The sequence below is a fragment of the Dermochelys coriacea genome, chromosome 13 (genome assembly GCF_009764565.3).
Source record: "Dermochelys coriacea isolate rDerCor1 chromosome 13, rDerCor1.pri.v4, whole genome shotgun sequence".
NCBI classification, from domain to species: Eukaryota; Metazoa; Chordata; order Testudines; family Dermochelyidae; genus Dermochelys; species Dermochelys coriacea.
This window is the reverse complement of record NC_050080.1, coordinates 33,046,584-33,070,877: the sequence shown is the minus strand read 5'-3', so window position 1 is coordinate 33,070,877 and position 24,294 is coordinate 33,046,584. Positions and strand designations below refer to the sequence as shown.

Here is a 24,294-nt window from a genome sequence, read left to right as displayed (position 1 = left end):
TCTGGGAGCTCATGGCGAGTGTCTTGCTTTTTGTGCCCCCTCAGTCCTTTCCAGGGCGGCTGCTGTCCAGGACTCATTCCCCCAGTTGGTAGGGCTGGCCCGGTTTCCTTTGGCCTTGATGTGTCACTTTGCACTGGGCTGGATTAAAATGCATTTTGTTTGAATTAGGCCATTTTCCCGAGCAGTCCAGATGGCTGTGTATACCCCGTCCTCCACCCTGCCGATATTTGGGTTCTCCACTTATTTTCTCAGTGGTGAGCTTACACTGATTTCTATGTCAATGGAGATCATGGTGAATTGCACCAGGGCTGGCACGATCCCCACAGAACCTCACTAGAGACCACCGTGTTTTATGGAGCTTGTCCACCGCTGCTCAGAGTTTGGTCCGTGAGCCCATCCTGCATCCACTGGACGTGTGCTCAGCTGATACCCTCCAATGCTAGCTTTCCATGCCAGACGGCTCAGAAAGAGCCCAGAGCCCAGCATTATTGTTCGTGTACAGGGTGTACATTATTGCTAGGGTATCTCGGTGTCCCCTGCACACCCAGGTCAGGGTATCACAGACATGTCCAGCCCCAGGACTCAGGGGCAGAGGGCAGGAGCCATGCTGGGGACCTCGCTGCCCTGAGCGGGGGCGGGGGGGGCTGCTGCACAGTTATCCCACAACAGGGGCACCTGAACAGATACTGCTTCTCTGCCCCTGGTTCAAACTCTGCCTGTGTTCGCGCTGAGCACCTCAGGACTACATCTCCCAGCATGCACCGTGCCCAAGAGGAATCTCCCGGCATGCATCACTCCCGGTGAGACGCATCTCCCGGCATGCCCGGCCTCAGGTGGGCGGTGCATCTCCGGGCATGCCTAGTGCCCCAGCGGCATCTCCCAGCATGCATCATGCTGAGTAGAGCTGCATCTCCCAGCATTCCCTGCGCCCAAGGGCCTCCCCCATCATGCCCCGTCACAGGTTCTGGAGGCACGTCCTAGCAGGCTGCTCGCTGGCTGTCCTGGCCGTGCTGCTCAGAACTACATCTCCCAGCATGCCCTGCTCCCAGCGCCGCGGGGGCGCAGCCCTTGCCGGGGGAGAGGGCGCATGGCCCCCGTGCAGCGAGGCGGGGCGGGGCACAGGGAGCTGGAGAGGCAGCCCGGCCGAGCCCCCGCCCCAAACACGCGGTCGCTGCAAGGGCACGTGGGGAGGTTCGCTGTCAGGGTCTGGGCCGGCCGGCTGTGCCTGTCTGCGGCGCGTTGCCAGGCTTCCCCCCAGCCCTGATCTGCGCTTGTGCCGAGAGACGTGATCCCAGGACTCCGGGAGCTGGGGCTGGTGGTGAAACTCTGCCGGAGTGGGCAGTGCGGAGGGAGGGGCTCCTGCCCCACTGGATTTCACTGGAGACCAGGCCTCTGACTCCCCCTGAACCCTGTGAGAGCCTAGGGCTGACATTGCACTGAGACCAGCCACCACAGCAAACCCCTTTGACCCTATCCATCCCCATACATCCTCCCTCTATCTATAAATCCACCCCTTCCACCCTTTGTTCTATCTAACCCCATGCACTCCTCTAGCTATATATTAGTACCTGGTTTCAGAGTAGCAGCCGTGTTAGTCTGTATTCGCAAAAAGAAAAGGAGTACTTGTGGCACCTCAGAGACTAACAAATTTATAAATTTTAAAATCTTAGAGCTACTGTAGCTCACGAAAGCTTATGCTCAAATAAATTTGTTAGTCTGTAAGGTGCCACAAGTACTGCTTTTCTTTTTTATTGTTAGTACCTGTTACCTGTTAGTAAATATTCACCCTTTTAGGCCTTTTCTTTCTGTATATTTGATGCATTTATATATTAACTATTCTTTAGAATCTCTAGGATATTAACAAAGAGTATGTGTGAATTGTAAGGCCCAGAACACTGGTTCTTGACCGATAGGTAACCTTGATCAATAAGAACATAAGAATGACCATCCTCAGTCACACCAAAGGTCCATCTAGCCCAGTATCCAGTCTTCCAACAGTAGCCAATGCCAGGTGCTTCGGAGGGAATGTGGAGCACAAGATCTGGTCCAAGATGTAAACCATCCCTGCCTATCCTGGCTAATAGCCATTGACGGACCTATCCTCCCTGAATGTATCTAGTTCTTTTTTGAACCCTGTTATAGTCTTGGCCTTCACAACATCCTCTGGCAAGGCGTTCCACAGGTTGACTCTGTGCGTTGTGTGAAGAAATATTTCCTTTTGTTTGTTTTAAACCTGCTGCCTACTAATTTCATTGTGTGACCCCTAGTTCATGTGTTATGAGAAGGAGTAAATAACACTTCCTTATTCACTTTCTCCACACCAGTCATGATTTTATTGACCTCTATCATATACCCCGCTTGGTTGTCTCTTTTTGATGCTGAAAAGTCCCAGTCTTATTAATCTCCCCTCATACGGAAGCCATTCCATACCCCTAATAATTTTTGTTGCCCTTTTCTGAACCTTTTCCAATTCCAATATATCTTTTTTTGAGCTGGGGTGACCACATCTGCACATGGTATTCAAGATGTGGGCATACCATGGATTTATATAGAGGCATTATAATATTTTCTGGCTTGTTATCGATCCCTTTCCTAATGCTTCCCAACACTCTGTTAACTTTGCCTGCCGCTGCACATTGAGTAGATTCCTATTTGGGAATTCTGTGTGTTAGACTATAGCTAACAAACTGTGGCTTCCCTGTGTCTATAAAACTGCAGTTAGTTTGAGGAACCATCCCTTTCACATCGATATCGATCCTGCTTACATAAGCGTATATAAACCTGGGAAACTGATAAGGGAGGATTGTTCCAGCAGATGTTTTCCATTAGGGAATCAACAGGGAAGACTGATTATGGGGGAAGAGCGAGCCAGTGAACGTTATCTTGAAGAATTATTAGTCCTCTCGACTGTAAATAATCCTGCCTTCACCCATAAACCAGGTAAACTGAGCATGTATAGCTGCTATGACATCAGAATGTATGTTTCTTTTGGCAGAGGCTCTTTTTGACACTGGTCTTGGAACTGAGCTGGGGAATGAAACCAGGCACCCCTCCAAGTGCAGCAAAGGAGCCCCAGCCGCTCTGGATCTGCCGGCACAGGGTGCTGAGCTAGCGAGTGGTTCTGCGCAGCCCTGTACAGTGCTAATCTCTGGTGGAACCTGTGAGTAAATAATTCCAACTCCTCACTGTCATTCGACAAGCGGGAGTCGGCATTAACTCGGACACGCAGCACCCCGGATCTGGAAACCTGGCCCCAAACCCTACTCATAAGCAGCTGGGGAGGCTGATCATAAGAGGGGGTGGGGGGCTGCGAAGCCTGACAAAACTGCTTTTATTCAGCACCAGCAATTACTGAGCTGGATCATCTGCCCCTCCCGGAGGGCAGGGGGGGCTGTGCAGCACCTTGTGTCATGCGGGGCTCGGATCTCGGTCAGTGTCTGCAGCAACCAGCAGAATGGGGGCGAGATCTCAGCCGCGGGGTTCAGGCAGCAACCCCCCACACGCCCCAGCCCCCCATGGATAGGGCCCCCAAATCGAGCCAGATTGCGACACAGCCGAGGCAGACCCCTCCCGGGGGGGCTGGGCAGGGGGCCAGGGCCCGGCCAGGAGCAGGCGCCGCCAGAGGGGGCTGGCTCCGGAGCGCGGGCTGCGGCGCTCGCTGCCCCGCGTCCCGCTCCGCCCAGCGCGCACCGAGCCGGCTGCGCCCGGGGCCCCGCGGGGCGAGCGCAGGGGACGCGGCGCCAGCCCGGGGGCCCCGGTAACTGGGGGAGCTGCGGGGGGGCGGCGCCCGGGATCGAGCAGGGGATCGGGGCCGGGCTCCCTGCACTAGGAGGGGCGGCGGCTGCAGCCTCTGCGGCAGAGTCTCCCTGCTGTCCTAGAGGGGCTGGGCACTGCCCTCTGTCCCCCGCCCGCCAGCAGAGGGGCCTCCCCGGATCCCCGCCCGGGCACAGCCTCCCTGCCCCCCAGAGGGCCTGGCTCTCCCCCAGGGCAGGGATGGTGCCATGGGAGACGCCTGTCTCCTTCTCACCCAGCAGGACCCTGCCCGCCCAGGCTGCCCTGACTTCCTGGGTGGAAGAGCCCAGGGCTGAGAGGATGGGCAGATGCCTCTGGGTTAACTGGCAACAGTGTAGTGCCCAAGCGCCATGAGATGATAAACCCCTGAACAGACGGCCGGGGTAGCGGTGGGCTTGGAGTCTCCAAATGCAGCCTGGCTGCCTTCCTGGAGGCTCCGTGCAGGTGTGTGGGATGTACCCCTTATGCACTGCCCGGGGGCTCCGGCCCCCCGGCCCTGTTCCAGAAGCTGAAGGAAAAAGTGAGATTGTTAAGAAATACCCTCGGATGAAACCAAAGCAACCTCTGGTCGAGTGTGAGGCTGGACGGGGCCATGGGACCAGCTCGTCCGGCCTGGCATGTGGAGCGGAAAGTGGGGAGGTTTGAACTGGCCTTACCTCTCTGGGTTTCATTTCCCGGCCTGGGGCAGTCCCCGAGGGCTCGGCTGCCAGTGTCCCCGCGGCCCTGGATGCTGCTCCCCTGGAGATTCCCCAGGCTCTGACGCTGTTATTTCTCGACAGGCCTCTCCCAGCCCGGGTGGCGTGACCTGCCTTCGTGACGCGTCAGGGAGCAACATGGTGAGTCCCTTCCCTCTTGGTGAAGGCGTGACTGGGGAGAGGGGCCCTGTCTCAGGTGGTCAATGGCTACCCCAGGGGCTCCCTCACTGGGAGGAGCTGGGGGCTGCAGTGCAATATGGTGACCGAGCCTTTTGCCAGACATGCAGAATCTAGAACCGTTGTGTCCAGAGAGAACGGGGCTTGGAGATGGGGCCGAGGCCGTGAGAATCCAGCTTAAACCCTGACCTCTCCCATCTCCTTCCCCTGTCCCAGGCTGCCCTCAACTCCCAGATGGAGTGCGGGGAGGAGCTGCAGGTCCCGGATCCCCAGGACTGTGAGGAAGGGGAGATGCCACGTGGTGCCAGCCCAGGTGAGGAAGGGTTTAACCCAGCTGTGGCGCGGAATGGCCCCAAAGCTGCTGCAAAGCTCCCAGCATGACCCATCTGTATTCACCTGGCCTGTGATACAGCCCCACTAGCCCTGGGGGAACCCCCCACCCCATGTTGTCTCTAGGGCTTAGCCAGGATATGCAGCAGAACTGGACACTCTACCCTCCCCATGGGTGGGTTTGGGGGTCAGATCCTGGTTCCCAGCCTTACAAACAGAGGTTTATTAGTGACACGCACTCCCACCCGCAGGGTCCCTTTGCCCCGGTGCAGGGAGCTACTCACATCTGTGTCTCAGCAGATGACCGGGCGAGCAAGGAGGGGGCTGCCCAGCTGGACGGGACACCCAAAGGAGCCCAGCTGGACGTTTGCCAGCACTCAGAGCGGGTTGGGAGCCTGCGCCGGTCGGGAAGGAGAAGCGGCTCTGGGCAGCAGCCAGAGACCCCCACCGAGCCAGTCCCCCAGCCCCGAGGAGCTCAGCAGCGCTACGTGTGCGCCGAATGTGGCCGCGGCTTCGCCGTGAGCGCCCGCCTGGTGAAGCACGAGCGGACCCACACCGGGGAGCGCCCCTTCGCCTGCGCTGAGTGCGGCAAGCGCTTCACCCAAAATGCCAACCTGGTGCAGCACCGTCGCACCCACACCGGGGAGCGCCCCTTCTGCTGTGGCGACTGTGACCGGCGCTTTGGCACCAAAGCCGACCTGGCCCGGCACCGCCAGTCCCACACCGGGGAGCGCCCCTTCCGCTGCGCCGAGTGCGGCCAGGGCTTCAGCCAGAGCTCCAACCTGCTGCGCCACCAGCGCTCCCACACCGGGGAGCGCCCCTTCGCCTGTCAGGACTGCGGGGCCGCCTTCGCCCGCAGCGCCCACCTGGCGGCTCACTGCCGCACCCACACTGGCGAGCGCCCCTTCCGCTGCGGGCAGTGTCGGGAGCGCTTCGCCCAGGCCACCGCGCTGATCCAGCACCGCCGGCTGCACACGGGCGAGCGCCCCTTCGAGTGCTCCGACTGCGGCAAGGGCTTCACCCGGGCCGCCACCCTGCAGCACCACCAGCGCCTGCACGCCGGCCAGCGCCCCTTCCCCTGCCGGGACTGCGGGGCCACCTTTGCTGCCCACGCCACCCTCCGCCAGCACCGCCGCAGGCATTCCGGGGAGGCGCCCTTCCGCTGTGCCGAGTGCGGGCGCCGCTTCGCCGTCAGTTCCGCGCTGCTCCGGCACCAGCACGTCCACACCGGGGAGCGGCCGTTCACCTGCCACGAGTGCGGCACCGGCTTCAGCCAGAGCTCGGCGCTCGTCCGCCACCAGAGACTCCATGACTAGGGCTTGGCAGTCCCAGGCCCGGCAGCAGCAAGCCAGGGTGCAACCCCTGGTGGGAGCGGGAGGCTCCGGGCCCTGCTGGGAGAAGGGTGCCACGGGGGGCCTGTACGAGTGGGTGAGGGGAAGGTGCTCTGCGGAGGTGGGTTAATTCAGCTGGAATAAACAAGCCCACAGGGTCTGTGGCGTTAACGGGACCCTGTCGCTGCCCAGTGCTAAGCAGTTCCACTTGGTTTGGGGTTCCAGTCCAGAGACCCCGCCTTGCTGAGCCCATATGGGGCTGATGTCCCAGCAAACATCTCCTTAGCTTTCGATTAAAGCTACCGAAAAGAGCGCTAACCAGTTGTAGCCTTTGAAACGTAAAGTATTCAGTCTGGCTTTTAGTTCACCAGCAGCCCGTGCTCCTCTTCGCACTGGGAGGGGGGTTCTCCTAAAACTCTCTCCCATCTGGCAATCTCTTAGCAAGCAATAGAGCTGGTGATCAGCTGCTTTCTGTTGGGCAAAGAGAATGGGCTGGAGCTGCCATTAGTTTGGCCCTTCCTCCCAGAGGACAGAGCATGGCAGATGCACACAAGGAAAGACCAGCCTGGAGAGAAAATGCCTCTGAGTCTCGCTTGCAGCCTGTCTGCTGGAGCAAGCCAGGCCTATTCCAGGGTCTGCTCAGCCACTCCCAGCCCTGGCAAACCTGTCCCAGCGTTGAGCTGGCGAGGGCATTGCTATCCACGACCACTCCGATCACAGGCTCAGCTGCGAGAGAGCCAGGCACTGAACAGAAGGCAAGAGAGAACTAAGGTGGGGAAGGATAAGGCTGCCCAAGGGAATGGGGTGACAGCGGGAGCCCACGGAAATGGGGTGACAGGAGGTGCCCAAGGGAATGCGGTGACAGCGGGAGCCCAGGATTCGCATCGCGGGTGGTGGTTGGGCTCGAGCCAGCACCGGCGGGGGCAGCAGTGTCCTCTGGCCTGGGCATGTCTCAGGAACAGGGCAATGAAGGCCCAATGGGCTCAGGATGGGTCCTGGGGTCACAGGAGGCTGGGGGGCTGTTCTGATGCGGAAGCTCACTCCTTTCACTCCACCAGTTCCCAGGTCTTTAGATCCTGCAGCCTTCTCTATATGGCCCTGAGCGTGGCACAGCCCCCTCTCGTTATCAGACCTAATTGCCAACCCCCCAGTTCTGGTCCATCGATTCCCGGCTCCAGTTCTAGGTCATCAGACGTGGGCTCCTGGCTTGGAGCTGGAGCCCTGTTTGTTTGGCCCAGTGCAGGCCGGCTGGCTCCCTTTTCGTAATGTCGGTTGTTAGAGGGGATTAGTGACTATTTCTGAACCTTTACCCACATTTCCACAACTGTGCTCACAATTCAGGTGGGCCTGCGAGACCCCAGCTCCTCCCACAGGCTCTGCATGGGGTGAAGGTGGACCGGCGTGGGGGGGTATGTGGATCTGCTGTTGGGAGGGTCAGGCGGAGCATGTGGGGGGGAACGGGGGAGCCTGCATGCTGGGAGCATGAGACTCAGGGCCCTGGGCTGAGCGAACTGCTTTTGGTTGTTGAAGTGCTTAAATTTGCCCCAAACCTACCTCAGCCTTGTTAAAGGGATCAGGACCAACAGAAGGCAAAAAGGAATTGAATTGTCATGGGGGGGGGCAGGTCCGATGCTATTCAGTATCTTCCTCAATGCTCAGCTAAGGGGTGCCCCAGGCCTCCACACAGGCTTCAGGCCCATCGCCCCACCCCCCACCTTCCTCTCTGCTTAGGGAGGTCCCCTCACTGCCTCCCACAGATGGCACTCACTCTCCCTCGTCCTAACCCCGAGGGCTGTTTCCCCATTGGCTCCATGCTCCCAGCTCTGGGACCCCCAAAGAGACCCCAGAGAAATGGCCCTTTCCCAGACGGGCGCACCCTGCTGATGGGTTCAAGGCCACTGCCTCTCTGGGTAAGTTTTAACCAGTAACACCCCAGCCACGTTTGTTCTAATAACAGCGAAGTGACCGGCACACCCTGTCCAGGGCCAGAGAGAATTTGGGAGCAACGAATTGTCTCACAGGCAGAGGTGCTGCTACCCAACGGAGAACTGTGTGCAGGGTCCGGGCACACGCCCGGGAGGGAGCCCCCACAGCGAGCGGGCCCAGGGGCTCCAACAGCCAAGGCCATTATAATGCTGTAGCAGGCGCTCTCCAATGGGCCCCGGAGCCCAGCATAAGCCAGATCTTGTCTGCAGAGAAGACATGAGTGCTAGAGAGGCTGCCGGGCGCTAGCTCAGCACGTCTGATGCCCTCAGCTCCCAAATTCCACCCTACAGCTGCCGGGGCAGCAGGCCCAGATCCAGCTGTGCAGGCAGCTAGCAGCACCTGGCTGGGCCCGTCCAGCAGGGGCAATGGGGCTGGGGCAGCAGCAGCACCATGCCATTCCTGTGGGGAACCCAACCCTGGGTCTGGTCCCTGGGCCTCCCACAGGAGGAGAGACAATCACCACTCCACGCACTGCCCCTCCCATGTGCTGCCCCAGCCTGGGTGTAGCCCCCAGACCAGAGTGGCAGGGCCTGCTGGAAGCTGGGGCTCCCAAAGGGGGACTTGATGCCCCATGGGAATCCCAGCCTTGGGTGAGCTGCTGCATTCCAGCAGGGGTTACGGGCTGCACCGTGACAGAGTTGCTCCCCCCGCGGGAATGGCTGCGTGGGCACACTGGCCTCCCGGCTGGAGAGGCTCACGCAGAATATGCAGGTCAGGCTGTCCTGCTCTCACCCCAGGGCCACAGCCCTTGCCCTGGGTCTGCCCCCAAACAGCTGCAGAGAGGAGACACGCATTTACAAGGGAGCATTTCCCCCTCTTCAAAACTGTTTATTGACCAAAAACACTACAGAACGTGGCACAGAAAGTTCTCCCCTCTATTCCCACCAGCCACTCCCATAACGACCCAGCCTCACCCAGCGCTCCCTCTTGCACCGCGTGCCTGCCAGCTCAGCCGGCAGTGCTCCCGTGCCATGGGCTCTGACGGCACGCTCCATGGGCTGCTTGTACCATGGCTCTGTGGCTCCTGGGCGGCGTCCCCTTGGCTCCAGGGCCATGCACGGCCCATGCAGGGCTGCTGTGGCTCCCAGATGCTGGGACCGGGCCTATCTCGTGTGGATGCGGCGGTGTTTGCAGAGGTAGGACCGAAGGCTGAAGCGCTTGCCGCACAGCGCACACTCGTGGGGTTTGCCAGCTGCGGCGGCATGGATACGGCGGTGCTTGCAGAGGTACGAGCGCTGGCTGAAGCACTTGCCACACTGGGGGCACTGGTGGGGCTTTCCCGCCCCATGGATCCGGCGGTGCTTCACCAGGTATGAGCTGCGGCCGAAGCACTTTCGGCATTCAGGACATTGGAAGAGATTCTCCTGCACCAAGGCTGCAGGGGATGGGGGGGTCTCGGCCAGGCCTCCCCCTCGCTCAGCGATGACACATTGAGCCTCTCCGGCCTGGAGACACTGCAGCGCAGCCAGTGCCAGGCTCTGGGCCACGGGACTCTCTGCTCCATGGCAGGGCTGCCTGTGGACTGTCTGCACTGCACTCAGTGCCGGGTTCTGCTCGGTGCCGTGGCAGGGCTGCCCGTGGACTGTCTGCACTGCACTCAGTGCCGGGTTCTGCTCGGTGCCGTGGCAGGGCTGCCCGTGGACTGTCTGCACTGCACTCAGTGCCATGCTCTGCTCGGTGCCGTGGCAGGGCTGCCCGTGGACTGTCTGCACTGCACTCAGTGCCGGGCTCTGCTCTGTGCCGTGGCAGGGCTGCCCGTGGACTGTCTGCACCGCACTCAGTGCTGGGCTCTGCTCGGTGCTGTGGCAGGGCTCCCCGTGGACTGTCTGCACCGCACTCAGTGCCATGCTCTGCTCGGTGCCGTGGCAGGGCTCCCCGTGGACTCCCTGCCGAGCAGTCAGGCCTGAGCTCCCCTCTGCTCCATGGCAGGGCTCCCCATGGACTCTCTGCAGTACAATCAGCTCCAGCCTCTGGGCTGCGGGTCCCTCAGTGCTGTAGCAGGGCTCTGCCTGAATTCTCTGCAGTGCAAACAAGGTTGAGCATTGTGCCACATTACCCTCTGCGCTGTCCCAGGGCTCCGCGTGGACCCTCTGCAAGGCAATCAGCGCTGGGTTCCCTTCTGGGCTGTGGCTGGGCTCCCCGTGGATGCCCTGCAGTGCACTCAGGGCTGGGCTCCATTCTTGTCCATGGCAGGGCTCTCCGTGGACACCCTGCAGCGTAGTGAGCACTGGGCTCCAGCCTGGTCTGTGGCCTGACTCTGCGTGGACGCCCTGCAGTGTAGTAAGCATCGGGCTCCACCCTGCTCCGTGGCCAGGCTCTGCGTGGACGCCCTGCAGTGTAGTGAGCATCGGGCTCCATCCCGGTCCATGGCCTGGCTCTGCGTGGACACCCTGCAGTGTAGTGAGCACCGGGCTCCACCCTGCTCCGTGGCAGGGTTCCACGTGGACTCCCTGCAATGTAGTTAGCACTGGGCTCCACCTCGCTCCATGGCCTGGCTCTGCATGGACGCCCTGCAGTGTAGTGAGCACTGGGCTCCACCCCGCTCTGGGGCAGGGCTCTCCATGGACTCCCTGCAGTGCAAAGAAGGTTGGGCTCTGTGCCACATTGCCCTCCCCTCCATGGACAGGCTCCACATGGCTTCTCTGCAGCGTAGTCATCATTGGGCTCCAACCTGCGCCGTGGCAGGGCTCTGCATGGACTCCCTGCAACGTAGTCAAAGCCCAGGTCCTCTCTGTTCCATTGCCGGGCTCCACGTGGACTCCCAGCCCCTCACTCAGCCCCGGGCTCCGCCCCAATCCATGGCCAGGCTCTGCATGGACTCCCAGCCCTTCACTCAGGCCCGGGTTCTGCCCCACTCCATGGCCAGGCTCTGTGTGGACTCCCAGCCCTGGGCTCCGCCCAACTCTGTGGCCAGGCTCCACATGGACGCCCTGCAGTGTAGTGAGTACCGGGCTCCACGCCGCTCCGTGGCAGGGCTCTCCATGGACTCCCTGCAGTGCAAACAAGGTTGGGCTCTGTGCCACATTGCCCTCCCCTCCAAGGGCAGGCTCCGCATGGCTTCTCTGCAGCGTAGTCAGAGCCCAGGTCCTCTCTGCTCCATTGCAGGGCTCCACATGGACTCCCAGCCCCTCACTCAGCCCCAGGCTCCGCCCCACTCCATGGCTGGGCTCCACATGAACTTCCCGGCCCTCGCTCAGCCCCGCGCTCTGCCCCACACCGTGGTCAGACTCCGTGTGGACTCCCAGCACCTCACTCAGCCCCGGGCTCTGCTCCACTCCGTGGCCAGGCTCCCCGTGGACTCCCCGGCTCTCACTCAGCCCTGGACTCCGCCCCACTTCATGGCCAGGCTCTACGTGGACTCCCAGCCCCTCATTCAGCCCTGGGCTCTGCCCCACTCTGTGGCCAGGCTCCATGTGGACTCCCAGCCCCTCACTCAGCCCCAGGCTCCGCCCCACTCCATGGCCAGGCTCCCCGTGGACTCCCAGCCCCTCACTCAGCCCTGGGCTCCGCCCCACTCCATGGCCAGGCTCCCTGTGGACTCCCAGCCCCTCACTCAGCCCCGGGCTCTGCCCCACTCCGTGGCCAGGCTCCCCGTGGACTCCCTGCAGCGCACTTGGCACCGGGCTTCCCTCCATTCCATGGTTGGCTTCCGTGTGGACTCTCTGATGCTGCTGGAGCCGTGAGGCCCGGCTGAAGCCACGGCCACATTGGGGGCAGTGGTGGGGACGCTCCCCCGTGTGCATGAGCTGGTGCCGGAGCAGGTCCGAGCGCCACAGGAAGCCCTTCCCACAGTCCCCACAGCTGTGGGGTTTGTCTCCAGTGTGGTTCCTCTGGTGGGAGCTCAGCTTGGAGCGGCGGCTGAAACTCTTTCCGCAAGTGGCACACGTGTGGGGCGGCCCCCCTGCAGCTGCGCTCTGGGGCACAGTGATGTCCCGCAGGGGGCTGCCCCCTTGCCTCCCCGGCGGGGGGTCATAGTGGCTGTTCTTACCCTGCCTCCTCCGTGGAGGGTTCTTCCTCACTGCCCGGTGCTGGCTCCCACCAGCTCTGCCCTGCTCCGGGATCCAGGGAATGTTCTCTCCAGCACTTCTCTGGAACGGCCCCTCTGGCTCCAGCATCCCTGCTATGCCTGGCTCCAGCATCTCCTGCTTTACAGCCCTCACAGCACTTCTCAAGAAGGGCCTCTCCGACTCCGACATCCCTGCTACGCCTGGCTCCGGCATCTCCTGCTTTATTGCCCTCACAGCGCTTCTCAGGAATGGCCCCTCTGGCTCCAATGTCTCCTGCTTTACAGCCCTCACTGTGCTTCTCAAGAACGGCCCCTCTGGCTCCAGCATCCCTGCTACACCTGGCTCCTGCACCTCCTGCTTTACAGTCCTCACAGCGCTTCTCAGGAATGGTCCCTCTGGCTCCAGCATCCCTGCTACGCCTGGCTTCAGCATCTCCTGCTTTCCAGCCCTCACAGCGCTTCTCAGGAAGGGCCCCTCCGGCTCCAGCATCCTTGCTACACCTGGCTTCGGCATATCCTGCTTTCCAGCCCTCACAGCGCTTCTCAGGAATGGTCCCTCCGGCTCCAGCATCCCTGCTACACCTGGCTTTGGCATCTCCTGCTTTCCAGCCCTCACAGTGCTTCTCAGGAAGGGCCCCTGCGGCTCCAGCTTTACCGCTTCATCACCTGCTGGGAAACAGAGCAAACCAGAGGTGAGTTCCAGCCTCAGCCGGGGGGACCACTGGGTGCAGCCAGGAGGGCCCACATGATCATGTAATCTGACCTCCTGCGTAGCCCAGGCCCGAGACCCACCCGGAATCAATCGCGATTTGAACCAGAGCAGCCCTTTAAGAGAACCATCCCATCTTGCCTGGAAAACTGTCAGTGATGGAGAGTCCACCACCACTCCTGGTAAATGCTTTCAAAGGTTAATTACTCACTGTCAAAAGGCACACCTTCTTTCCAGTCTGGACATGCCTAGCTTCAGCGTCCAGCCACTGGCTTGCGTTAGACCTTCGACTGCTAGAATCCCAAGGGATTCCCCCTCCCCTGATCCATCCCATGAGGCTCACACCCCACTAGGCAGGGCTCCCACACCATCACCCCCTCCCCTGGGCATAGAGCCCATTATCAAATATTTGTTCCCCCGTGTAGGTGCGTATAGGCTGTGGTCTAGTCATCCCTGAACCTTCTCTTTGTTAAGCGATAGAGATCGAGCTTCAGGGATCTATCGCTGTAAGGCAGATTTTCTATCCTTTCCTCAGTCTCGTGGCTCTTCTCCGACCCCTCTCCAACTCATCAACCTCCTTCCTCAACTGTAGGCCCCAGAACTGGACCCAGCAGCAGTCACCCCAGTGCCAAGTACAGAGGGCTCACTCACCACTGGGATCGCTGTAGGGCTGCAGCTCCAGCACCCACACGTTCTCCCCTTCCACCCAGGACGCCGGGTCCGGCAGGGGGACAGAGCATCCTTCTGGAGGAAGCAAAGAGGTGAGGTCAGGGAGACCTCCTGGAGAGCCCTGGGAATGGGAGGGTGGCACCACCCTATGTCTGGAGGAGGTCACTCTCGCTAGGAGCTACAGCCCCAGGGTGACTGTCATTGCCTGGAGGCTCCTGCTGCACCAGGGGAAGCCGTCGGGAGGCCAATTCCAACAGCCCCTCATTGAGGGGGCTGCACTGGGTGCCCCCTATTGAGCATCCCAAGGGATTCCCCCTCCCCTGATCCATCCCATGTGGCTCACACCCCACTAGGCAGGACTCCCGCACCATCACCCCCTCCCCTGGGCAGACTCACCTGCAGCTCGCTGAGAGTCCCTTCCCCGAGCGGGCTCTGCCGCAGCCATGAGTGAACCGGGCCACAGCTCTGCAGCCTGCCAGGGTGAGAAGTGCAGTCAGTGGGGAAGTGCGGGCGGGGGGGGGGTGCTTCTCCCCATTCCCTGCCCCTAGATCTGGTGTCTGTGTCGCTGCGGAAACATTTGGTCACTCTCCAGCCAACAGCCATGGCGGGGAAAGAACTGGAGCAGCCAGCGCCCCCAGCAACAGAGCCCGAGGTGCCCCCCAACGGGGCCCTGAGAAACCCACCAGCCAGGCCCCAGCCCCGGAAACACAGCCCCCCACCTCCAGCCAGCCCCCCCCCCAACATTCTGATATTCCAACACCCACCCAACCCTATCACCACCCCACCCACTCAGCAACCCCCCACCCCTCACCCAGACTGCCCAGCCCCCTCCCAGGCTGTGCCCAGCCTCGCACCTGCCCCAAACATCCAGCTATCCACACCCTGCACCCAGCCCCCCCACAGAAGCCAGCCCCCCCCCATGCTGCACCCGGCCTGCCGAGCCCACCCCCACTACACCTAGCCCCCAGTTCCCCCACACCGCACCCAGCCTGCCCTGCCCAGCCCCCCCACTACACCTCGCCCCCAGTTCCCCCCCGCTGCACCCAGCCTGCCCATCCCCCCCATCGCTGCACCCAATTTACCCTGCTCAGCCCCCCCCCACATTGTACCCAGCCCCCCCCCACACACACTGTACCCAGCCCCCCCCACGCTTTACCCAGCCTCCGCAGCCCCCCGAATGGCTCCCAGGTCCCCGGCCCAGCCCCCCACGCTGCGCCCAGCCCCCGCTGCTCCGCCGCCGGGTGCAATTACCGGGTGAGGGGAGGCTCCGCGGCGGGCCCGGGCTCAGCGACCCCCGGGCAGCCCCAGCGCCGTCCGGGGCGGGGTCCACCTGGAGCTTCACCCCCTGGCCCCGCGGGACCCTCCCGCCGCCAGCCCCGGGGACTCCGCCCTGTGCCCCATAGCCGGCCCCACGGGACCCTCCCCCGGGGCGGGCCCAGAGCTGGTCCGGCCCCGGGGCCTGCAGGGGAGCCCGGCCCCTGCCCGTAAATGCAGCCCCCGCCCCGCTATGCCCATTTCCCCGCAGCCCGCCCCCCACCCCCAGCATCCCATTCACCCCGGCCCTCCTGCACCCCCACGTCCCCCCCGCGCCCCTCCACCTGCCCCCCCCTTCGCCCTGGCCCTCCTGCCCCCCATCTCCCTCCATTCCCCACAGCTCCCCACCCCCTGCCCCCCACCTCCACCTGCCCCCTATTCACCCTGGCCCCCCCTGCACCCATCCATCTGCCCCCTATTCGCCCCAGCCTTCCTGCACCCCCTTGAACCTCTCACAACCCCCCATCTCCTCCCATTCCCCTGCACACTTCACCCCGTCATTCCCCCTATTCTCCATTGTGCCCCACAGCCCCCTGAATCCCACTTCTTGCCCTCCCCACCTGTCCCCAGTGTCCCCTGGCCCTCCTCAGCTTCCCCCCCCCCACCCCCATCCCTGTGCTCCCAAGGCAGGGACAGCAGGGGGAGGTGCAGCTCCAGCTGCCCACACCCCCACCTGGAAGCCACACTGGGCTGGGGTTGGGTCAGTCCAGGTGGGGGGTCACACACCCAACCCAAGCTCACACTGCTGTGATCCAGGGCCCAGCTCCCAGCGCCAAGGAGCAGCCGTGACCTGTCCACACTCACCCTGGCAGACCAGCGGTCGCCCATGCCAGGCACTGCACAGACACAGACCAGATGGTCCCTGCTGCCCCAGGAGTCACTCTGGATTCACTCCTAAGGCTCTGGAGTCTCCCCCAACAGCCTATTATTACTCAGATCCCCCGGGGATTCACAGAGGCTCTGCACTGAAAAGGAAGGAAATCATGCTCCTAGGACAAGAATGGAAGGCACTTAAGCGAGCAGCTTGGTGAGGCACGTGCCCCGGAGTGAAACAGGAGCAGAGAGCTGGACATGGCATTCGTAGGCCCGCACCCTGTTGGGAACAGAATCCAGACCCCTGCCTTGCACATATGGGAACGCTGCAGCCCATGTAGGAGGAGACTAAGGGCCCCCTCCCCCCCATGCTAGGCACTGTACAAACGCAGGACAAAACACCCATCCCTGGTGGATCCAGCCAGGCTGATGGGGGAGCACAAGGAGAGGATGTGACGATGGGCAGCCACCTCGGCGCACCAGCCGCCGAACCCTTGTCGAGTTTGTTGTAGGCTATTTCTGCCAGTTTCCTAGAACTAGTGGACTAAAGATCCTGGCAGGCTGCATGTATGAAAGGCAGGTGATCAATCCACATCCCTCCCTGTCTCTTCCCCACCCTTTTCCCATTTGACTTGGAGTTCCTCTTTTTTCTATACTTGTTTGTTTGAATACAGGGCTGGGAATATTGTCATGGGAATCCAAGTATAGTGTCAATAGCTAGAGGCCAGATTCGTAAAGGTATTTAGCACCGAAGGCACCTGGGGATTTTTAATTCCCTTTATAGATCTGGTCTGTGGTCTCTCCTTTTTTCTGGCATAGAGTTTTTTTTGTCCTTGGCCTGTTCTATGTGTTGGTACCTGGAATGGGTTTGGTTTGGTACAAGAAAAAGACGGGAAAAGTTTAACAGATGATAAAAATGTTTATTGAAGGCCTCACAGCAAAGGAGAGCTTGAAGGAGAGGTTTGACAGCAAATCCACAGGACACAAGATTGGCAGGGACCTCTGGGGCATGGAGTCAAGGCCCTGCTATCACAGAAACCACATCCCCTACTCCCCTTCAGAAACCCCGTGTGGATGATCCTATTTCACATGATGAAAGTGCAGCTTAAATCTGTTCCTTCTTGAGGTAGGGCAGGGCTACGCCTCACAGCTACCCCAACAGCAACAGCTGTTTGGGGGTGATGTTGTATGACATTTCTGTACTAGCAAAGCTGTTCAAGTGGCAAAAGCACTCTTTGCTGGTATCGCTCATTTCACACCCTGAGCCAATATAAGTTATACCAGTAAAAACATTTTCACACTGGAATAGCTGCGTTTTTTTGTTCGTATAGCCTCGGTTAAGGGGTGACTTGATCGTGGTCTATAAATACCTACAGAGGAACCAGGAATGTGACAACAGACGGCTCTTCAGTCTAGCAGACAAACATCTAACAAGAGCCAGTGGCTGGAAGTTGAGGCCAGACAAATGCAGAGTGCTGCACATCTTTAATGGAGAGGGTAATTAACTATTGCAACAACCTCCCAGGGCTTGTGGTGGATTCTCCATCCCTGGCAATTTTAAAATCAAGATAGGATGTTTTTCTAAAAGAGCTGCTCGAGTTCAAATAGGAATTGATTCAGGGACATTCTCTGGCCTGGGTTCTACAGGAGGTCAGACAAGATGATCACAGGGCCTTGGAATCTACGAATGAATTAACACTCCCAAGTGTAGACCTGGTTTTAAGCAAAACCAAAATGAGGCGGATTTGAACCCAAGTCAGAGCATCCACACCACCCTTTGCACCACAAAACCCCAGCGGTAGTGATGCTGGTAGGACAGCCTATGACAGTTGCGTGGCCGGAAGTGACACGAGCCAGACGAGATCCTTCAGGAATGGAAATCCAGGAAAAGAGCATCTGCCACTCCCACAGGTGACAAGGAAATCGGAAGGGCTGGAGGGACTTTGAAGAGCAAACAGGCAAGGGTAGCAAACCAAACAAGAGATTCTCTCAGGAGCAGGAAGCCTGCAAGGAACTTGGCAGGGCCTGAGGGAAGATAAAGACATGGCTGAGAAGGTACGGGCACATCTACACTATGGAGACTAAACAGCGCAGCCCCATAGGGTAGACGCAGCCTTCACCTACAGGAATTTTTCTGCAGTGTAGGAACATCCCCTCCTGGAACAGCACTAGTCACTTTCCACTGGCATAGCTGTGTCTGCACTTGGGGGGCTGTCAGCAAAGGGAAGTTGGGGTGTTTTTTCACACCCCTGACCGACCAAGCTATGCCAATGTACCGTTTCAGTTAGAGTAGACCTAACTAACAAGACCCAGCCCTTACCATCCATCAATCCCAAAGAATGGTGCAGCATTACCCCATTTTACAGATGGGGAAACTGAGGCCCAGAGAAGACTGTGACAGGACTTATCCACAGCTGGGAATAGAGTCTAAGGGCCAGCCTGTGCGCTGGCCACCAGGCCACACCAATTTCTCTGCGCCACCCTGCGACCCGGAGGATGTCGGGAAGATACAGCTGAGGTGCTGTCAGGTTCGCGGGTCATCAGAAAAGCAGCAGGGTGCAACCACAAGTCCTGCAGGAACTGGAGCCTTCAGAAGCCTTGTTAGCTACCTTCACATCCCTCCACAGAACTCTCTTTGGCTGTGAGCCCTACAAAAAACCAGACAGGCTCCTGGTGAGCTGAGCCTAGTGCACATCCTGCTGACTTCCTTGTCCTCCCACATCGCTCGGTATCCATCTCTTGGCCTGTGCCTTACACTTGGACTGTGAGCTTCTGGGGGCAGGGGCGGTGCTGTTGTTCACTGTGCAGCACCTACCATGACTGGGGTCCTTCCACGCTACAGTAATACACAGAAGGGGCTGAGCTACTGGGAACTGGCTGTCGTGTGGCCCCCCCCCCGACCACCAGTACATATTGCCCCTGTCCCAGGTACACGAAGGCGAAGAGTCATCCCATTAGCAGTATGTAGTGCCACAAGTACATTGTGTCAGTAGCTTAAATGACATCTCACCCCTGCACACAGCCTAGCGAAGGGACCCAGGAAGGCAGATGTTGCTGCATTTCGCAGAGACACAAACCCCAACTTCTGCCCTTCCCAGCATTGGCATGGGTCATGGTAGGGCAGCAGCAAGTTGTGCCAGCAAATGGTGTCAGCAGAGGAAAAGGAGAGCGGCTGCTGAATGTCTGACTTTAGAGAAAAACTGAATCATCCACAGCAGAGGAGCAGGGCTTTGATATTCTGGGCCACTGGGAGCTGAAGGGAGCCCTGCACTTTAACCCCTGGTACTATTCATCATAGATCTCAAAGAACTTCAGAGCATGATGCCCATTTAATGAATGGGGAAACGGAGGCACAAAAAGGGGGAAACTAGTTGCCCAAGCAAACCCAAGCAGAAGGGGAAGAGCCAGGAAGACAACCCAGGTCTCAGCAGTCGCAATCCATTGCTCTATCCACTCGGCCACACTGCTCTGAAGAGAATCCCCCAGAGATAATTGCACACCTAGAGTTCACCCATCCATGGAACTCCTCCTCCAGCTGCAGCAATCTGAACGTCAGCGGCTGTGAGGATGTGCTTCTCAGCAGATTGGACAAAGATTCTTTAAAGTCTACAGTCTCGAGCACTTAGTGTGCTACAGAAGATAGAGACCAGCGTAAGAGAGTTCTCTGTATCTATTCCAATGCAGCCATCGTTACGATGTTCTAACTAAAAAGTGTGAAAAAGGAAGGAAACGATACTTTTGTTTAGCAGCAGAAATAAACGCTAGGTAAGAAAAGCAAGGGGGTATTTGAAAAGCTTTTTATTCCTTAGAAACATTTACTAAATGGTGTCATAACTAAACAGCTAAAACCATATATACAAATCCTCATAAAAAACTTGGGCATTGACCTACTGCTTTATGATGGCATTTCAGTGTACTGGCAGGAGTAAAATTGTTCTCCATAGATTCAGCACATGACAAAAAGCATATAAGGTGAGTAAGTGGTTTATTTTGTCACCTTTGTAATAGTTTCTGTGTTGAACCATTATAACATAATAATTCTATGGCCTGCGCTCTACGTTTTTATAAAGTACTTTATTAATACAGAGGTGGTACCTAGCCCGTCCTAAGACTAATTCACACAGAACAAAATGTCATTTAATGTCAGTTAAAGGTCTCTGTCCCCATTTTATACAATCTCTAAGAAACTGGAAAACTACAAAGTAAGTGAAGGACATCTTCAACCTCCCATTTCTTACTCCCAAAAGAGGATGACACTGGATTTTCCACAATAGTCTAACGACCCTTCCATTTTAAACTGTCTAAGCTCTTTAAAAACAAGGTATTTTCCATCAAACACCCCATTTCCCATGTTGTCTGAGCCCAACAGATAATAAGGCCAAAGGGCCATGCTGACCCTGCACAGCACAGGCTGGAGCATCACCCTCTGATTCCTTCACCATGTCCAGACTAGAGCAGATCCCTTAGAAAGGCAGCCATCTTGATGCAAACGCTTCAAGTGCTGGAGAATGCACCGCAGCCCTTGGTAAACTGTTGCAATGGTTACTCACCCTCAGTGAAAAATTTCCACTTTCTCTCTCATCTGAATTTTTCCAGTTTCAGCATCTGGCCACTGGATCCTGCTCTGACTTCCCCTGCTGGATTGAAAAGCCCTCTACTCAGGCTTTCTTCCCCAGGTTGGTACTTAGAGATCACAATCACACACCCACTTCACTTTCTCGTGGACAAATGAAAGAGATGAGGCTCTCATGTTTTCAACCTCTATCTGGTGTTTTCCTCGAATTCCCAGTTCCTGGAGTCATGTGATTATTGGCTAAGACACTGAGTCTGCTTTTTAGTAAACCAGACGGATCTAGCTCTTTATGTTGGTCACTCGAGAGCATTTTCTCCAGCCCTCAAACTCTGCATGTCTCTTCCCTGCATCCTCTCCAATGTACCACCCACCTGTTAGAATGTGTACACCAGAACTAGACACAGGTTTCCAGTGTCAGCCTCCCAGTGCCACCCACGGAGGTGAAATCCCCTCCCAGCTCACTATAGCCATGTATGTTCCACATCCAAGGATTACACGACCCCTCGTGCCATGGTACTGCACTGGTAGCTTGGGTCTAGCTGCTTGTCCGCTGTGCCCCCTAGATCCTTTCCCATCACTGCTGCCCAGTAGACAGCCCCCAGAGCCACCCCGGCCCCGAGGCAAAGGGACACTCGGGGATGGTGTGCAGGGGTCACTAACCAATCACTGTTTATGGGGCTGGGAACCAGGGGCTGACCCCCCCAAACTTTTCCCAGGGGGAGAGCAGCTGTGACCACCTCCTACCTGGCCCCAGAGAGGGCCAGGCATGGGGGGATCCATAGGGTGGCACTTCACAGGCCCTGTACTGCTCATGGCAGCACCAGGGCCATTCCACATGGCGGCACCCCTGCGCCAACCACGCCTGGGCAGGTTAACCCCTTCCTCACCTGGACAGTCACCACATGGCATCTCCCCTTCCTCACAACTCTGTGACCTCCTCCCCACACTCTCTCCGGAAAGTCAGGGCCACCTGGGATGGGGGGAGCCTGCTTGAGGGAAGGAGACAGGCCAGGTCACGCCTGAGACCCTTCCATGCCCGTACCAGGGCCTCGGGGAAAGCCAGACCTTGCTGGGGGTGGGGGGCTGTGCGCTATGTCTGGGATTTGGGGCATCCTGGTGCTTGGGGGGGCACATGGTGCCAGGGCAGAGGGCGGTGCTCAGATCATTATCCCAGCCAGAACAGCCCATGGGGGCGGCGGGCTGCTCAAGGTGCAGGGGCCAGGAGCATTCTGGGAGGGGGATCCCATGGAAAGCCCTGGGGCCAAGGTGGGGCTGTTACCAGCCACATCTCTGAGCCCCTCCCCAGTGGCAGAGGGGGAGTGGGTGGCTCTAGCAGGGAGCTGAGTCCTGCCAGGGTTGGGCTGTCAAGGGGGTCTGGTCCAGGCAGCCCTCCACCTCTGGGGCTGTGTCGTGCAGCATCTGGCGCCTCGCCCGGGACCCACCCTCGTCCCTGCCCTTCCCCAGGCACAGGGGCCCCGGCCCCGATCCCCCCCCCCAATCCCAGGTGCCGACCCTCGCAGCTTCCCCAGTTACCAGGGCCCCTGGGCAAGCGCAGCATCCCCTGCGCGTGCCCCACGGGGCCCCGGACACAGCCAGCTCGGTGCGCGCTGGGCGGAGTGGGACATGGGGCAGCGAGCGCCACAGCCTGCGCTCCGGAGCCAGCCCCCTCTGGCAGCTCCTGCTCCTGGCTGGGCCCTGCCTAGGGCAGCCCCACAGGGGCCCCCAAAGAGTGAGGCTTCTGGGGGCTGTTACTGCCCCCTGTTCCAAAGACCTGTTGGGGTTGGCCCTGCTTTGAGCAGGGGGTTGGACTAGACGACCTCCTGAGGTCCCTTCCAACCCTGATCTTCTATGATTTTATTACACTGGTGTCAATCGGGAGTAATCCCATTGGATCCATCTGCCAGAGCTGTGAATTGCTCTGCTGGCTGGAAGAACAGCTTATTATAGCCAATTCACACATGGGGACACTGAGGCACGGGGCGACCTGAAGTGACTCGCCCAAGGTCACACAGGATGTCTGTGGCAGGGACAGGATGTTATACATCAGAGTCCTGACTGTTTCCCCTCCATCCTAGCTCTGACCAGCAGCAAGCCAGCTCCTGCTCTAGCCACTAGCCCTCACTCCCCTCCAGAGCCAGGGACAGAAGCCAGGAGTCCTGATGGGTGGCCAGCAAATCCCATGAACCCCTGGCTGAACTGGGCGAGGCTCTCCCCACATTCTCCAAAGCAACCAGGAATGGGCCCTTTGCAGCATCCCAGCTCAGGGCTCTGTCACTTCCCTGCAATCTGCCGCAGGGTGCTGGGGAGCTTGCCCCATCCCAGGAGTCACACATGGAGCCTATAGTGTGGGGCCATGCCTGGATGGCAGGGGGCTCCCCCCAGCCATGGGTAGCAGCTGTGCAGCCAGAGAGCAGCTGGGGCAGGGGCCGCAGAGCCACAGTGCAAGGTAGGACAGGACAGCCCATGATGGAGCATCACGGGGGCGGTGGGGCAGGCTGGGTGCTGGTGGGATGGGCTTGATTTCCCAAGAGACATCTGGGAAGCATCAACTCCTGCTCCAGCTCCGAGAGGTTGGGGCTGGAGGGCAGCAGCATTTCCCAAGGGGGTGACTGCTCTTGCCCAGAGGCACTGGGGTAGGAATCCAGTGTAGCAGCTGGGTGGCTGCAGCGCTGTCTGAGAATCCATAAGAGGAGGGTGAGTCCTACCAGAGCAGAGCTGCGCTCCCCCAAGCCTGTCCAGCCCAGTATCCCTCCCTTGCCCCCCCAGATCAAATCCATAGGCCCATCCTGTCCAGGTCTCCCCTTCTGCCCCACAGATCAGAAGCAGTACTGTGCCAGAGCACCATGTGCTGGGGACTGGAGGAGACTTACCCGCCTTCTCTCCAGCCCCAGGAGATTTGCCCAATACGCCCCCTCCATTCTACCCCATGCTCTGCCCTGGCCTAGCTGGGTTTATTCCCAGAATGCACTGGGGCAGGGCAGAGCTGGGGTCCCTGAGGTGAGGTTGGCTCTTGGGGGTTGGGAGCTGCCCGTGTGGCCGGGGCATTGGCTCCCAGGGCCAGGCTCCCAGGCAGAGTCAGCAGCTGCTGGGGAGTTCAATGAAGGGCTGGAGGGGTATGTGGGGTGATGTGTCTGGGACTGTGGGGTGAAGCACCTGAGGTCTTGGGGGGGCTGAGTGTCTGGTTGTGTGGGGGGAGGTGACACCCCTGGGATGTGGCTAGGGAGTTTTGGTGGCAGTAATGTGATGGGGGGGTGTAACGTGGCTAAGGGATCTTGGGAGTGATGTGGCTGGAGTGGTGATGTGGCTGACAGTGTGTTGGGGGGGTGATGCTGCTGGGTGACATGGCTGGGGTGTGGTGGGATGACACCCCTGGGAGTGTGTGGACAACTGATGTGGCTGGGAGGGTGAAGTGGTTGGAATGTGACGGGGCTGGGGGCTGGAAGTGGAGTGATGTTGCTGGGGTGGTGAACGGCTGGGAGGGTGACGTGGCTGGAGTGTGTGTGGATAACTGACATCGTTGGGACGTGACATGGCTGAGGGGTGATGTGGCTGGGGGTGTGTGTGGATGTGATGTGCTGACGGTGTATTGAGGTGACGTGGCTGGGAGTGGGGAGAGGAGTGATGTGACTGGTGTGGTGGACAACTGATGTGGCTGGAAGGGTGGTATGGCTGGGGTGTCTGTGGATGACTGACATTGCTGGGAGGTGACATGGCTGGAGGAGTGTGGATGACTGTCATGGCTCGGGGGTGACATGGCTAGGGGCTGTGGGGGAATGTATGGCTGTGATGTGGCTGGCAGTGTGCTGGGGGATGACATGGCTGGGGGCTGGGAGTGGGGCGGGGAGTGATGTGGCTGGGAGGGTGATATGGCTGGACTGTGGGGATGACTCGTGGCTGAG

General features: G+C 59.3%; 2 protein-coding genes and 1 long non-coding RNA gene across 26 annotated transcripts; 1 reads left to right on the top strand and 2 right to left on the bottom strand.

Moving 5' to 3' along the window:
* Nucleotides 1-1,106: 1,106 nt before the first annotated feature.
* LOC119841911 (zinc finger protein 239-like) lies at nt 1,107-6,643 on the top strand. Of its 11 annotated transcripts, XM_038369717.2 has the most exons (5): nt 1,107-1,411; nt 2,996-3,160; nt 4,572-4,628; nt 4,881-4,977; nt 5,292-6,643. In XM_038369717.2, exons 3-5 carry the CDS (start codon nt 4,626-4,628, stop codon nt 6,308-6,310), a joined length of 1,119 nt encoding a protein of 372 aa, XP_038225645.1. In that variant the 5' UTR covers nt 1,107-1,411; nt 2,996-3,160; nt 4,572-4,625; the 3' UTR covers nt 6,311-6,643. The 11 variants fall into 11 exon arrangements, with proteins under 11 accessions (XP_038225645.1, XP_043352210.1, XP_038225644.1 ...); XM_043496275.1 differs by lacking the exon at nt 4,881-4,977 and having other exon boundaries at nt 5,246-6,643; XM_038369716.2 differs by lacking the exons at nt 1,107-1,411; nt 2,996-3,160 and adding an exon at nt 3,582-3,757.
* Nucleotides 6,644-9,104: 2,461 nt separating this feature from the next.
* LOC119841956 (hornerin-like) lies at nt 9,105-15,969 on the bottom strand. 11 transcript variants are annotated; one of them, XM_043495790.1, is made up of 5 exons: nt 15,814-15,962; nt 14,092-14,167; nt 13,678-13,770; nt 9,887-12,986; nt 9,105-9,826 (listed from the first exon to the last, which is right to left on the bottom strand). In XM_043495790.1, exons 1-5 carry the CDS (start codon nt 15,835-15,837, stop codon nt 9,415-9,417), a joined length of 3,705 nt encoding a protein of 1,234 aa, XP_043351725.1. In that variant the 5' UTR covers nt 15,838-15,962; the 3' UTR covers nt 9,105-9,414. The 11 variants fall into 11 exon arrangements, with proteins under 11 accessions (XP_043351725.1, XP_043351720.1, XP_043351721.1 ...); XM_043495785.1 differs by having other exon boundaries at nt 9,105-12,986; nt 15,814-15,969; XM_043495786.1 differs by having other exon boundaries at nt 9,105-12,983; nt 15,814-15,969.
* A 2,265-nt stretch (nt 15,970-18,234) lies between these two features.
* Nucleotides 18,235-21,885, bottom strand: LOC122456440. Of its 4 annotated transcripts, none has more exons than XR_006275371.1 (4): nt 21,838-21,885; nt 21,283-21,381; nt 19,208-20,459; nt 18,235-18,470 (listed from the first exon to the last, which is right to left on the bottom strand). It is a non-coding gene; the product is annotated as an uncharacterized LOC122456440 (long non-coding RNA). The 4 variants fall into 4 exon arrangements; XR_006275370.1 differs by having other exon boundaries at nt 19,334-20,459; XR_006275373.1 differs by having other exon boundaries at nt 18,235-19,452; nt 19,714-20,459.
* Nucleotides 21,886-24,294: the final 2,409 nt, after the last annotated feature.

Excerpts from the sequence above, each read along its gene's own strand:
- LOC119841956 (XM_043495785.1), bottom strand. The coding sequence starts at position 15,837 with ATGGGCGACCGCTGGTCTGCCAGG. Across the intron at positions 14,168-15,813 it reads GCGACCGCTGGTCTGCCAGG|GCTGCAGAGCTGTGGCCCGG; the intron begins GTGAGTGTGGAC and ends TCACCCTGGCAG. Across the intron at positions 13,771-14,091 it reads GGACTCTCAGCGAGCTGCAG|AAGGATGCTCTGTCCCCCTG; the intron begins GTGAGTCTGCCC and ends TGCTTCCTCCAG.
- LOC119841911 (XM_038369713.2), top strand. The coding sequence starts at position 4,201 with ATGCAGCCTGGCTGCCTTCCTGGAGGCTCCGTGCAGGTGTGTGGGATG. Across the intron at positions 4,629-4,880 it reads ACGCGTCAGGGAGCAACATG|GCTGCCCTCAACTCCCAGAT; the intron begins GTGAGTCCCTTC and ends CCCCTGTCCCAG. Across the intron at positions 4,978-5,291 it reads GCCACGTGGTGCCAGCCCAG|CAGATGACCGGGCGAGCAAG; the intron begins GTGAGGAAGGGT and ends TCTGTGTCTCAG.